This window comes from Ursus arctos, unplaced genomic scaffold (assembly GCF_023065955.2).
Source record: "Ursus arctos isolate Adak ecotype North America unplaced genomic scaffold, UrsArc2.0 scaffold_6, whole genome shotgun sequence".
Classification (NCBI taxonomy): domain Eukaryota; kingdom Metazoa; phylum Chordata; class Mammalia; order Carnivora; family Ursidae; genus Ursus; species Ursus arctos.
The window spans coordinates 17332866-17348601 of NW_026623078.1; the positions used below are offsets into that span (position 1 = coordinate 17332866).

The window sequence follows — 15736 nt, forward strand, 5'->3', positions numbered from 1 at the left end:
AGCGAGGTCCTTAATGTTCAATGTATACCGGTTAATTCAGTGACTACGGTATTTGCTGTGCAAACAGGAGACTTCCAGAACCAGGCCTGCCGTATACCTTGCTGTGCAGCCTTTTTAACAAAATCACTTCGCTTCTACCAGATGCCAGTTTCTAACAAAAAGGAGAGCTGAGACTAGAAGAATCTGAATAGTCCGTGATGCTCTGTGAAACATCAGGGTTGTTGTCCTTGTGTCACTTTCTACGTCCAAGCCTCTGAAATGGGATCGGTCAAGGTGATGTGGAGAAGGGGCTGGTGAGTACGAGATTGGCATTCAATGACCTATTAATGAGATGATGGCAGAAGCCTTAATCCCAACCACCTCAAAAATGTCTAACGCTGATCCTCGAGGAATCTGAGACTCCGCAGTGAACAAGCACAAGCTATTGGCAAGACAAAGCAGTGTGTTCCAGCGTGGAGGGCAGCATCCTTTAAGGCAGCGACACTGAACTTGATTTCACAGTAGCTCCTCCCAGGCTCCTGGTTGGAGTCACTGCAAGGTGGGGTCCCCGGCATCCTGGCCACCCCGGACCAGCTGAGCATGGCCAGGTGACGCTCCCAAACAGTGGAGATTTCAGGACAGAAATGACATCATGGAATTTGTTTACTGTGGCCTTCCCTCAATGACCTGAGTTTAAGAAGACAGCCTGTCACTTGGACTTGCCACAAAGTGAAAAAATGCTGGCTCTGGAGTAGGAAAAACTTGGATTCCAATACTCTGCCATTTGCCAGCACTGTAACCCTGGGTCAGTGACTTAACCGTTCTGGAGTTCCCTCTCTCTCCTCTGTAATGTAGGGGTGATAGAAACAAGCACCCCACAGGACTCTTATGAGGACCAAATGAGATCGTGCAAGGGAAGTGTTCGAGCTTGGACCTGGACCACAGTAACCCTGAACACATTTAGCCATTAACGTATCTCTTTTAGGCTTTACAGCCTAATACATATTTGAAGCTTTACAATCACATGGTCTCTGTTGCAACTACTCAGCTCTGCAAAGACATTCCAAGAGTGGCCCCAGACTCGAACACAAATGCACTGTCTCGTGTCCCCATAAAGCTTCACTTGTGGATGGGGAAAATCTGAATTTCATGTAATTTTCACGTCATGAAATATTGTTTTGATTTTCTCACAACTCTTTGAAGATATAAAAACCATTCTTAGCTTTCAATCCATATAAAAAACAGATGGAGAGGCACCTTTGGCCCCCCAGTTGTATCAATTACCAATCCCCACTCTACAAGAATAAAGACATGGAAAGATGTATAGACCTGTCCACCATGTTATAAAATATATTAGGGATCTGCAATTAGAAATTTAGTTGAAAACAATTTGCTATAAAACAGAATTTTGTTCATCTTGCACCATATCTAAATAAGTTTAATTTTCTTAATATATAAAGTAATCTACATAAGAGATAATGCCACGGTAATATTAAATAGCAAGATTAAAAATCTTCAATGACTTGTATGAAGTACGGAGGAGATTTTTGAGTGAATGAATATTTTATTTTTTCTAAGAGATGAATAATGAACAAAACTGTTGCAGCTTGTCACTAGGTGAATGTTTTAAACATTCTGAAGAGTTAAGAACTTAAAATTACACACATACACACTTTTATTTCTGAAAGGTGAATCATTTCAAAATTATCAAATGTTACAATATTTTCTTAGTATTTGTATATAAGAAAAAAGGGAAATATAATTTACATATAAATACATACATAAGGGGCGCCTGCGTGGCTCAGTCAACAGTCGGACTCCTGATTGCGGCTCAGGTTGTGATCTCAGGGTCATGAGATCAAGCCCCGCATCAGGCTCCGCACTGGATGTGGAGACTGCTTGAGATTCTCTCCCTCTCCCTCTGCTCCTCACCCCAATCCCTACACGTGCCCACTCTCTCTCTTTCAAAAAAATATATACATACAGAAATATCAGTAAAAATAGTATAGCTGCTAACTCCAATATTTAAAATATTTTACCAAAGCACTGTTGTACACAGTAGTTAAACACTACTATCTAGCCTTCAATTATTTTTCCTTCAACTACAAGTCATTTAAAGGTAAAAAATATTTAAATAAAACACAATGTCTAGCTACATTTAACGAACTCTTTGTATGTTTCACATCCAAGACTTTCAAATTGTCATTTTCATCTTAAAAGATAACATAGGAAAGCTACATTCTCTTCACTGATAGATGGTTAGTAGTACCAGAAAAACTGCCTTCTTTGAAAAAAATCTTTTTAATATGGAATCTAATAAAAATATAGATAAGATAGTTGAAGCCTGACATAGACATTAGGGTTTCCAGCAAAAATACATTAAAGCATAAAGAGCAAATATTAAAACCACCTTTAGTATTTTCAGGACATCAAGGTCATCATTTTAAAAGTCCTAAATACTGCCTATAGGGAAAGCTGAAAAACATTTCCTTTTGATTAAAGAGCGTGATAAAATCATTTCATATATCTTTTATAATATAAATCTACATTTGACTGTGGTGGGGAGCATGGCGGGTATGGGCTTGGTTGTACTAACAGCACATTTCCACGTGGTACGATAGTCACGGACTTCTGGCTGTGCCTACCCACTCCTTTGCCTCTTTAAAAGGGCTAATAATGCTCTAAACTTCCTGCCGTCTTTATAGAGAAACATGAAACTGTCACAGGTGCTGGACAATAAAAGGGTTATGTTTTAAAAAAGGAAAAAAAAAGATATCCCCTATCTAGTCAATAAATCATGTGGTTTCACTAAAACGTGAATTTGTACCTTTTTCATAATTATTGGGTGGTTTTTACAAAGATAAACCTGTTTCCTTAGGGGGGGAAAAACCTTTTGCCAATCGTAATATCTTCATTCTGGAAAAAGAAAAAAAGACTTTTTCTTTGAAAATAATGAACTTCAGCGCCTAGCTAGATGAACGTTCACTGACATACTCAAATGAAAACAAATTATTGTGCTTCTAGAAACGAAGTTTTTTCACTAGCGCAGCCTGAGATAACATCTGGAAACTGTCACCCAAATGTTAAGATTCAGCAAGCATCCGTGTACAGAGTTGGACCCCCCTTAGTGCCACCACCACCAAAGGGACTGTCCAAAGGGACAGATGGCGTTCTGCAGGCTGGTAACATCATCTCGTGTCCTCTGCTTCCAACCATATGTTCACAAATGTTTGAATTTATATTTAAACTCAATATCATTTAATGGTGGTAAAATGCCCAAGCCTGCACGGGACTGGTCCAAAGGGGGACATTTAACCTGGCTCTCCACAAGCTCCAGTTCAAAATAGGAAAGCATCAGAATCAAAAACTGCTTGATTTCCTGGACAGCAAATATTCTTCCTGGACATATTGTTGCTCCTGACCCAAAGGGCATGTAGTAATACTTTAACTTGATTCCATTACTATAGAACGTGGTCTTTGTCTTCCCGTTTTCATCAAGGTATCGATCATATTTAAAGGTCTGCAATAAAAATACAAAGAAAACAAATCTATAAGCCAGAGTTAAAGGAATTTATCTGTTTTTTGACGGGGATGCTCCAAAGAGTAATTTTCTTTTTTAATCCAATCTATCGGTAATTTAGCAAATTCACCAACTTGACTCAGAAAGTAATAAGGAATAAGAGTTTAACAAGAACTGAGTGGAACAGAAAAAGCTTTATTATACCTTCCATCCTGCCTGGGTGACTAGTTCCTCCATTAGGCAGAACAAGAAGGAAAAGTTCAGATTAGAAACTCGAAGAGCCAGTATATTAGACTCTAACTCCCTGGATTTGGGAGCAGGCAGTTGTTAAGAAAAAAGGAAGGCAGCAGCTTTATTATCATGATTGCAAACATAATCTAGCAGAGATGATGGGATGACAAGTATCAGGAATTTTAAAATTCAGGCCCTCATCCAGGTTTTCCAAAATTTATGAATATTAGACATAATTAAGAAGACAATGCCTCTGGTTTCAATGGTTAAATCAATTCTGCAATGGGAAATTTCCTTTTTATTTTTTTAAAGATTTATTTATTTATTAAAGAGAGAGCACGCATGCCCATGAAGGGGGCAGAAAAGAAAGAGAGAGAGAGAGTGAGAGAGAGAGACATAATCTTAAGCAGTCTCCCAGCCAAGCACAGAGCCCAACACAAGGGGGCTCAATCTCATGACCCATGAGATCATGACCTGAGTCCAACGTTTAACTGACTGAGCCACCCAGGCACCCCAGTAAATTTCCTCTTTATTTCCATCTGGATAGACATCACCTGGATATGGAATTTTGATGAACTTACCAAAGGGTCTGGGTAGATTTCTGGATCCAAATGCATTAACTGCGGATACAGAGCTATGATGTCATCTTTGCGGATGTTGTAGGAACTGTCCTGGAGGTGCAAAGTGAAATCCTCTTTAGCTGTCCGGATGTTCAGGGAGGCACTGGAGAGCCTCAGAGACTCCTTGATGATGCTATCTAAATATTTTTAAAGGAAGAAACAAGGAGAAGGAGGAAAGGAAGAAGAAATCAAGTATTTTAAAGGCCTCATAATATAGAGTCTGAAATATTGCTAGCAGCTTATAACACAAGCTGAACAAACTAGGGGAAGCTGGCCAGATAAAACTTTCCCAATTTTTTTTCTGTTGCCACTATGCTGTAATCAATGATTCAGTTGTGTCTGAATGTAGTTTTTATCTGATCATCTGAGTTTATGAAAATCATTTCATAAAGATATAATCTTCTTGGTTAACAATGGCAACTAGACTTTTATAATTTTATGGAAAAATAATCTTATTTCTACATGACACTAGACATCTAATACAATTGGAAAAATCAGCAAATCACTTTTATGTGAATTATTCATTTTATTACTTCTGAGATTTAATATACTGATACCATTTTCATATAGAAATATGTTTCCAGACGTTTAATGCTGCTTCAGTTCAGTGTTTCTAAGACCCCATTTTTATGATTACACTATCTGATGGTATATGATAATGCCCTACTGCCTGATAAAGGGTAAGGGACAAAAAGAACCACCCTCCAAACAGCTAAAATGTGCAGATCCAATGAGAAGGTCTAGCCCGACCTCCCAGCCTCTATCCTTTTAACGGTCATGTTTTAGGTGGTCATCATATGATTGTGTGTAAAATCACAACATGTTAGCCTTTTATTTTACAAATGAGAAAAGCAAGTCCCCCAAAATGAAGTGACATATCTGGGGTCATCTGTGGGGGGCAAACCCAGCGTAGAACCTATGCTTCTTGTCTATGTCCCTTCCACTAAGACCTGCTGCCCCTGACAACATGTACTGGTTTCTTTCCTCAAGAGAGAAATAACAAAAACAAAAAGAAAACTTTTTATCACTATAAAAAGAGAGTACTTTGGTATTTCTGTAAAACACAAAGAAGCACAAATAAGAAACTCAAAATAATCTTCAATCCTATCACTCAAGCCATGCAGCTAATTGTGGTGTCTTGATGGTACTTTTTCCTCCTTTATTTCATGAAAATGAGTAATATGCTCCCATCAGTCATAACATCAGTGGTAAGGGTAATAATAATAAAGGAGACAGAGGAGGGCAGGGCAGAGAAGCGGTTGAGAAGGTAGGGTCGGGAGTCTCACATTAACACTGTATCTGCAGGTACGAACTTAACCTCTCAGGGTCAATTTCCTGACCTGTTCTATAGAAACTACTCTCCAGTCATGGGATTTCAGTGCAGATCAAATGGGACAACACACTTGAAACACTTAGCTTAATGCCTACACGCAAGTACATAACAGATATTGACAACTGCTGTTTGTGGGACACAGTGAATGAAATGTAACACAGTAAGCATACCCAGCACTGGCATGGCATTCAGTTGCATTTGATTTAAACAAATGGGACCGCCGTCAAAGCTGATTTTTTGGCCAGCATTCTCTAGTGTTTTATTCACTTCTTCAGTAGCTGCTTTCATTGCTTCAGGGCTCCTAGCAAAAGTGGAGAAAAGAAAAGATGTACAGGAAATAAATGTTTTCTAGACCCAAAGATCTGCAAAGAGATAGGAGTTTTCCACTTCTTTTAACTAGGTGGTCAGGATACCAGAGAAGGTGGAAAAGGGACATTCCCAATTACTTTTTATTCCCTTTTGTAAGTGTGCCAAAGCCCTTGGATATTAGCAATAATTGTTGCCTTAAAAGGCCTTGCAACATAAAAGTAAAACTTTGGCCATACTTTTATAAATAAATTATTGTAATAAGGATTAAATGGTCAAATTAGTTATATACATAGCAATTGAGAAGGAAATTTGCAGGTGAGATAACAATTACAAAATATTAGCTAAATTGCAAATGGATATCAAAATTTACTCTTAAAACCCATGCCACAATTTCAGGTAGGACAACAGCTTTTCCGTTCTTATACTGTTCTAACACTTTAACTTGTAAAATGAATGCTAGGTCCTTTCAGTGCATGGAGATTTACTGGATCCTTAGTGCCATGGGGAGGGATCTATATAACACGCTTGCAGTAAACTGAGTCTCAGAAATGTTTGGTAAGTATATGTGTGACTGTCATAAAATGGCTAGGATTACCTTTATGATATTACATTGATGTTGTAACCTTACTGAAAATATATGAATTTATTTTGGACGGAGTTGCCTCAAGTAAAAACTTGGGAAGACATTAAACATTTGAGACAGGTTAGTAATGGGTTTTTATATCTGAAATTGTTTCCAATTTTTTTTTTGAGAGAGAGAGAGAGAGCGCACGTGCACACATGCATGCGTGAGAGGGTGGGGCAGAGGAAGACTCTTGAGCAGGCTTCGTGCCCAGGGCAGAGCCTGATGTGATCTCACAACCCTGAGATCATGACCTGAACTGAAATCTAGAGTCTGATGCTTTACCAAATGAGCCACCCTGGTGCCCCTAAAAATTTTTTAAATTAAAAACATAAAATTATCAGCCATCAGTGGAAATTTGGCATTCCCAATGCTACAGAATAGTCATTTTGTGTCCATATGAACTAAACTCCCAATTTAACCAGAATAATCCAGTAAACCATTTGAATATCAAATTTCCAAAAGACTGACACTTTGGAACAAAATCATGTTATGTAAAGTATATGTTACATATAATGTTTCTGTTATATACATTTAAAAGGCAAAATTTAGCCAAAGCCCATCAATAATAATCAGTAGGATAGCTCCGTAGCTAAGACAGAAATTACTAATGGAGTGGAAACAAACTGTTAATACACAAAGAACTAAGGCATAAGCACTGCCCTCTCACTGTCCCCAAGTCAGAATCATTTAATACATTTTTATGATTATGAAGACAGAATTCATCAAGTAGATGTCATGAGGAACAGCCTGAGGTTGTCTGGGCCCAGGCAGCCTGAACGGACCCTATGCAGTGCATTCTTTCCCCCTGGAAAGGTCTCTGCTTCCACAAGATGTGTGTACCAGGCACGGTTGCTTATGGTTTTGTGAGGATTGAATGAACTGATACATGTTAAACACTTACAAAGTAAATATCACATTCTTGATTGATAACATGAGAAAATACCATGACTCTTTTTTTTTTAGTTAAAATAGTAGCTTTTCTACTTTCAATTAAAATAAAGAAATAAATGGATAAATTGCTAGTTACCTAATCATTTGAAATAAGCTCCAGAAAGTTGCCGGGATTGTGTTTGCTTGTGACGCCCAGAGGATAGCGAGGTGTGTCTTAGCCTTATCCGTGTCATCTAAGGTGGAAAGCATGTCATTCAGAAACCTGACCAGTTCCGAGATGTGGTCTCTCTTTCCGAGGTTCTCATGCCTCAAGCCCTCTGCCAGTTTTTCCCTAGCGTGGTGTGCGGTCTTGAACACATGAATGGGGAGGCCTGCTACCAGAGCCGGAAAGATCTTGTCAAATTCCTTGAAGTGGTCAAGGTTATTCAAAATGAGTCTTTTTTGTGCATCTTGCCCTGTAAGATCTTTGCCAAAGAGAGTTAAATACCCAGCTTCAAACATCACTCGGTAGCAGAATGAATACATCCCTTCTGTCACCCAGGCAGGCATCTTTGATTTAGATACCAGCGGACGTCTCATGACAAGTTGGAGGTTCTCCATCATGGCTTCTGTGAGGGAATTCAAGCCATCACCCTGCAGGGTTTTGACGAAAGTTTTACTTATATTATCAGTGGTATTTCCATCACTCGGATCAATACTTCTGTGCCCAAATGCCTGATGATAAATGAAATGTGTGAAAAAAAAAAAGAGATTAAACCTGACACAGTGCTAGAAAATGGCTGAAAAACAGATCAGATACTTTCATAATTCTCTACTTGTTAAAAACAGGGCAGGAGGGAAATTGGCCTTTGCACATACAATTCCATAGCACTTTCCAAATAAATGGCCAAATCCTACCCTTCCTGGAAGGCCAAGCTGCAATTCCAGCTCTTCAGTGAAACTTCCCTCAACCACACAAGGTGTCCATTTCTTACTTTGCTTATGCTACTGCATATATTGGCATGTTAATTTGGTATTAATCCATAGTTGTCTCAAGCATCAGTTCTCTTCTCTATTTTTCGTACATGTACTTTAACCAGATTTTAGTCTACTTAGAGCCAAGATTGTGTCTAATATTTCCTTGCAGAGACTCACTAAATATTGGCTCGTTGCTTTCTCTCTCAAAGAGCCTCTCAGATTATTGTTAAACAATGGCAAAATATCTGATCAGCTGCTTAACAAAATTAAACAGTTGTGTGGCATAAGTGTGCTAAAACAATTGTTCAGTGCTAGGTTTCCGCCACATGTGCTCTGGGAGTTATGTAGATGTGGTTGACATGAGGGAGTTTGTAGCCATCTTACTGATACCGTGCCATCTGCCCCAGTAGAATATTTCATTTTTATTTCATTCTAGGTGGTTAAGGAATGACAAATCTATACCTATTTTGACTTTTGAAATGATTACTACCAAAAGCTTCTGTCTAATTGAATTCATTATATTTCTAAGAATCTCCATGGAAGGATATCTCTCAACATCTCTATTTTTAAGTCTACGTACAGCAAAAGGCTAAGTAAACTGACAAACTAAAAAGTAGAAAACAAGCAGAATGCTGTATAAATGGGAAACTGGTTACCTTTGCAGAAGTAGCGAAGTGAAACTTTTTCCAATCCAAGTATTTTCCATGGCACAACACCTTCTGGTAGGACAGGGGATTTGTGATGAAGTGGACATAGTTTCCCATCAATCTGCAAGTGAAAACGTGACCATGTTTCCTTTGATTTGCTCTCAGGAACTCAAGAGGATTGGCACCAAATTTCAGAGCACATCCCAGGTACGGAATCAAGCCATTCTCCAGAGGTGGTTCACCCATTTGTCTGTAAGACACAAACATATGATAAGTATGGGAAATTACACATTGCTTTTTTTCCTTACACCTGATTTAAACTTTCACTACGGACTTCAAACTTAAAAACCCTACAGTTATAGATCGTTCTTTTGTTGATGGGGCCCTGCTCTTTTACTAAAATAATGGGTTTTATTAACCTAGTAATATGATATGTTGGTAAAAATGATTGCTAAATCCATCCATCCGTCCATCCGTCCGTCCATCCATCCATCCATCCATCCATGCATTCCACAAACATTTATTGAATGTCTACTATGTGACAGTCACTTTTTCCAATGATGAGGATAAAAGGATCAACAAGGCCTAACAAGATTCTTCCTCTCAGTACAGATGAAACTACATTCTAGTGTTTATATTCTTCCTAAACATCATTTGCCTGAGTCTCTCAAAATGTTTTACTTGATCGCTTTCTTTAAAGATGTAGAATACTGAATTGCAGAGAAGATGGCAAAATTGAAGTTTTTAAAATCTTCATAGTTTAAAGATATTATTATTCTACAATGATTGTTGAAGATAAGAAGAATCTCATTTGAGAAATTAGCTTATTATAAAAAGAAATTAAATAAGGTTAGAATTGACAGGATCACCAATTGTGATTTAATACTCTTTCATGCTATTTGTTGTCTCTTTTTTATTGAAGCATAGTTGACATACAGTCTTTCATGTTATTTTGAATGTTTTTATTAAATAATATAAATATTAATTTTCCAACATAAACTCCCATCCCTCTTGACAGAACAACTTAGCATAAAATAATTATGTTCATTTTATGAGTTCAAAGATAAGTAAGGTTAACTAAAACTAGAAATTATCGGACCTGAATTAGGATACCTTAAAGCACACACAACAGCAACAAAAAACAACTTGTAAATGAGAGAAACACATAGCAATCTACATAGCTGAAGATATGCTATGGGTAATTCTGTCTTTTGGAGATTGACATAACAGAATAGTTACATAGCCCTCCCCCAAATACTCTGAGCCAATCAGAAGGTAGATAAATACGGCTATGTATGTGACCCTATTTGTATTTCTTGTCTTCTTGAACCAGTTATAAATAAATGACACATAAATCAAAGTGATGTTACCTAAATTTAGCAGTTGCCCAATTTACCATAGTTGATTATCATTAACGAGAAGAAGGTAATAGAATGACCAATACAGGTCCTGTGCTCTTGTCCAAACCTAGGCTGAGTCTATTGAGCACACAAGAACTAGCTGGGAAGAGAACATTCATTTAGTCAGAGCATCTATTTAATCCTCATGCTAGAAAGAAACCCTTTCCATTGCAGATCCCACTTACCACTTACATCTTTCCTAATCCAGACTTCATCTTTATATCCACCCAGAAACATACCCAGAGACCTTATAAAATTTCTGTCCGTTTTGTTTAACAAGTTTGTACATTTTTTGCATGACCACGGGTATGTCAATACTGAAAGGGAAACACTGTCATTCAATCTTTTTTGTTAGATGTGATAAGATACCACTTCAAACTTTTAAATTATATTTTAAATTTAAAGTTTTTTTGTTAAAAAAGAAAATGCCAGTGAGAGTAAGTACAGAACACCAAATTTATTATGTAACAACAAAGGTAAAAGAACTTTAAAGGGATGAACTAAAATGCAGCTTAAAGATAAAACTTTCCTTACCTTCTCCTCATTCCAAGAATAAGCCATAAACAACAGCACACTGCGACAACAATCCCCCAGATCAAAGATACGGTCATCATTTTGCAACTCTAATGCAAAACTTCTGGTGAAGACAGTCTCTGATTAGAAAGGTAAGGATGTCACTGAACAGAGACTCCAGCTAGACTTTTATATAAGGTAAGATCCCACACTTGAGTGACCAAAGCAAACAATTAACCATTTGTTCATCCTATTAAAAAAAAAATCACTGGCCTTGAACTAAGTCCACAGGTATCAGAAGAGGTTCCAAAACAATCAGAGACCTGCAATCCTTGATAAGTTGAAGGTCTCTCAAACAGATGCTGACTTAACATTCAGACCTGGTAACAACAGCTAATATTGCAAGTTTAGTAAGCTTATAAAAAAGACAAAACATAAACGTGTTCATGATGAACATATCAAATAGCAACATAAAATATAATAATTTGAAGAAAAATAAGCATATGTTATCATCAAACTCGTGGTTGAATCTTGTTACCTTTTGAAGAAGAAATCAATTTAAATGATTAACAAGAGATATGATGGTCAAGATCAAAGGAAAGACAACTGGGTGAAATGTTTCTGCTGCTTCATGTTTCAGTGCTTTTACAAAATCATAGACATTTTACTATATATAGTCACACATTACTTACCTAACATTCTCAAGAAAGTATCCCACATAAGTTCATCTTCCAATTAAACAGTTTATTTTAAGCATCACAATTTTATCAACCATCTTTGCTAATTGAAAATATGTTTAATTTTTCTAATTGTTAAAGTAATACAATTTCATTTCAAATCATTTAAGACTAACTGAAACATATCTTGGTAGAAAGTGAAAGTCAGTTTATAATTAACCTCCCCTACTACCGCCCACTCAGAAGCAACAACTGTTAAGTGTATGGTATGTATCTTTCTAAATTTTATTTCAATGTACACATATATAGTACTTGAGCATCTATTCTGTGCCAAGAATTCTTTAAAGGTATTCTGGTTATAAGTGTTAACAAAATGGACAGATTTCCTACTCTAATGGAGACTCTATTTCAATAAAGAGACAGATATTAAAATATAAGGATTATGAATAAAATAAAACATGGTGTAGAGAGTATTGGGGATGAGAGCAACTTAGATATGGTATTCAGGCAAGGGCTGTCTGAGGAGGGGACATTTAAGATCCGAATGACAAGGAATGATTAATCAAGTGAAAATCAGAAGGAAGAGAATTCTAGGAAGAGGGAACACCATGAGCAAATGGCCTGAGTCAAGGATGAACTTGGTGTGTCTAAGAACCAGAAGGAAAGTAAGATAGATCAGAGCAGAGGCAATAAGGGGAAACTTCGTTAAGGTATAAAGACAAGAGCTTGATGTAGACAAGAGCTAGCTCATATACAGCAATGCTTTAGAGTCAGGAGAGACAGATTTTGGAGGGCAATGGGTCAAAATACAATCTTTAGTTCTGTAGATTGCTGTGTGTTGTCAAGTTGACCATTGAACTTAAGAGTCTGAAGCAAGGAAGAAAAACCAGGTTAGAAATAGAAATCTCAAGTCTTCAGCATTTGGATGGTATTTAAAGCCAAAAGACCTTCTAAGATCACCAAGGAAGACAATAAAGCCCAGGAAAAGAATAGAGTCCAACACCAGGCCACAAAGTGCTCCATTTATGGAGGTCAGTCAGAGAGCAGGAAAAGAGGAGATAGGTAAGGAAGAACCAGGAAGAAAACCAAGAGAATATGGTGTCACAAGAGGCAAAAGGAGAATGAGTACTGAACTGTATCAGACGTTACTTTGAGGTCAAGAAAGATGACAAAGAAACCTTGGATTTGACAACATGGATATAGTTGGTGAGTCACACATAAACACATAGAGATGGGTTATACTGAATGCTTTTTTTTTGTTTTATAGCATTAAAAAATGAAAACCACGTTATGGACATTTCCTGAGAGAGAGAGATTTTTTATGTGTGTATATGTCTCTTCACTTTTAATGTGTGTATAGTCGTCCATTGACTAAATCAGTTAACTGATTCCCTACTGATGGACATTTGGTTTGTTTCCAGATTTGAGCCATAGAATCCACAGAATTATCTCATGCTTTTTTGCCTCCTTAAACAGAGACCGCAAATCTTTTTGTGTTTTGCGATCGTAATTACTAATATCAATCATTGTATGGCAGTACATAGATTTCTCAATGAACTTAGGTTTTTTTAGGGCTTTGTGCATATTAAATGTATTTAGAGTGATGAGATTTTTTGAATTACTCTATTTTTTCTCTATGACTCTGAAAACTAAAACTTTACAGGCAGGATATTATAGTTAAAGAAAGCACCAACTTAATATCTGAACAATTTAACCCTTTAGAGTCACCTTTCAAACAAACAAGTGAATACAAACAAAACACCTAATGGAAAGGGGGCATCGGACCTCTAAGTATCATCTTGCAACTTCCTGTGAATCTATAATTATGTCAAAATTAAAGATTTTCAAATGGCGCAGGGGAAATACATTCACAACCCTGGGAAACCTTCCTTAGGATTTGTCTCAGAACCGTACAAATTCCTTTTAAATACAGCCTGGTTAGTATTTATCTCTATTTTCCTTACCCTGATATATTCCTTTAACTCCGTCACTTACTATCCCTCTTCTATACAACACAAACCCAGGAAACACACACATGCAGTTTCCTTCAGTTGGCTGAGGGAAAGCTATGGCTTGAATATCAATATTCTTATTTTTTTCTTGTTATAAACGGTCTGTGTGTTCCTTCTGAGGATGTCACTTCTTGCTGCTGTCACATGGCCACAAAGGGCATCCATTACATCCCTAATAGGCTGCTTCTAATCTGATAAGTGGGAATGTAGATGCTTGTTACAGTTGTCAAAACTATTCATAGGCTTCATGGAAATACCTAAAAGATTTCCTGATGAGACAAGGATGTAAATTTTCATGCATGGATTTTAGGACATCTCCCTGTGTTCAGCATCGTGCTTGGAGTATCAGGCGTTAAATAAATGCTAGCTGAGTTGGAAAGCCCTTTTCTTGCCTTTTTATTCTCCACTATGTGCCAAAATGTGAAACTTTCTTTTCTCCCGCTCCCCTTCGCTCTCTCCCCACACTCATACAACTGAGTGACTTACTCACACACACGCACTCATACTCACCCACATTCACGCTGAGCACCTGCTCCTTGTGTCAGGCACCGCATCAATACTGTGGACACTATGGTAAAGGAGGCCGTGAGCCCTGACCCTGTGGGGCTTCCACTGCAGCGGGGGAAAAGTAAGTGCCCCAATCCACAAAGAAGGACGTTCTAGTTGCCAGAAGACCCAGCACGATAACAGTTTCTCTGAACTCTCTAATCCCTCCATTGCCTGTCAATTTCCTCTTTCTTTGAAGAGAGTAGCGTAGCGTTCATGCTTCCTGACGTGCGGAAGAAACCCTTGTTCTGAGCCTCAGAGAATGTAGGACCCAAGTCCAAGACCCCATGGCCACGAACAGATGTTTACAAAACAAGGAAACTCAAACTAGACCAACAGAAAGTAATAAAAAGAACAGCTGGAGCTATCAGGTTCTGTAAACTGATGACACATTTAAGTAGTTTCCATTAAGAAATGCAGTAAATATCGTTTACATTGAACTTGCGCATCAGTATGATTGCTTTAAATAAAATGAACTGTGAAAGGGGCCAGTTGAGTAGAACAACTTGTTTTCCAGAATTTACAAGTCAGACCAGATTGCCTGAATTAATGCAATGCTTTGCATTTTTTCAAGAGCGTCCCAGTTCCCATGGATTAAGAATGCACATCAGGTTCCTAATTCAGGGTAAGTCAGTGGAAGACCAAAGTCAAATAAGCTGGTGAAATTTTGTTATGATTAATTTGAGGTTTTTACAATAAGCATTTAGGAAACATGTCTATTCACACTTGACCCACATCATCTATTTTTTTTTTAAGAAACTAAAAATCCCAACTCTGTTATGGCAGATAGAGATATCTCATTCTCAAGTATAGTTTTGAATCTTAAACACATGGTGTTGAGGTTGTAAATGCCTAATATATACACGTGTCCATTGGACAAATAACAATTTTACAAGACTAGAGAATAAGAAGGCGTTGATAAGTCCTGTCTCAGAGAATCATGAACATTCTTACATTAGTTTTGAAGTTTTTACTTTTTAAAATCTTCTAACATATACATTCCTCCTTGAATAATCAGCTCAGTTGGGCAGGACAGGTATTTTAACTGTTTTAAAGATGAGGAAAGGGGCCCCTGGGCCCCTGGATTCTCTCCCTCCCTCCCCCCACCTCCTCCCATGCTCTCTCTCTCGAATAAATGAACGAATCTTTAAAAAAATAAAAATATTAAAAATAAAGATGAAGAAAGGGGCACCTGGGTGGCTCAGTCGGTTAAGCGTCTGATTCTTGATTTCAGCTTAGGTCATGATCTCAGTGTCGTCATGCTCAGGGGAGAGTCTGCTTGAGATTCTCTCTCTCCCTCTCCCTCTGCCCTCCCCCCTAAGCAAGCATGTTCACATGTGTTTGCTCTCTCTCTCTCTCTCTCAAATAAGTAAATAAATCATTAAAAAAAAGATGAGGAAATAGAGGTGTGAAGGTTTAGTGGCTAATGTTGCATAACTTGAAATAGTTCAGATATCGGAGTGGAAGCTGGAATTA

At 37.7% G+C, this 15736-nt stretch overlaps 1 protein-coding gene across 1 annotated transcript; it reads right to left on the bottom strand.

Annotated features, from left to right (window-relative positions):
* Positions 1-1523: 1523 nt before the first annotated feature.
* On the bottom strand, positions 1524-11256 carry LOC113268152 (cytochrome P450 7A1). Its single transcript, XM_026516514.4, has 6 exons — positions 11047-11256; positions 9122-9362; positions 7645-8222; positions 5854-5984; positions 4312-4487; positions 1524-3499 (listed from the first exon to the last, which is right to left on the bottom strand). Exons 1-6 carry the CDS (start codon positions 11124-11126, stop codon positions 3200-3202), a joined length of 1506 nt encoding a protein of 501 aa, XP_026372299.2. The 5' UTR covers positions 11127-11256; the 3' UTR covers positions 1524-3199.
* Positions 11257-15736: the final 4480 nt, after the last annotated feature.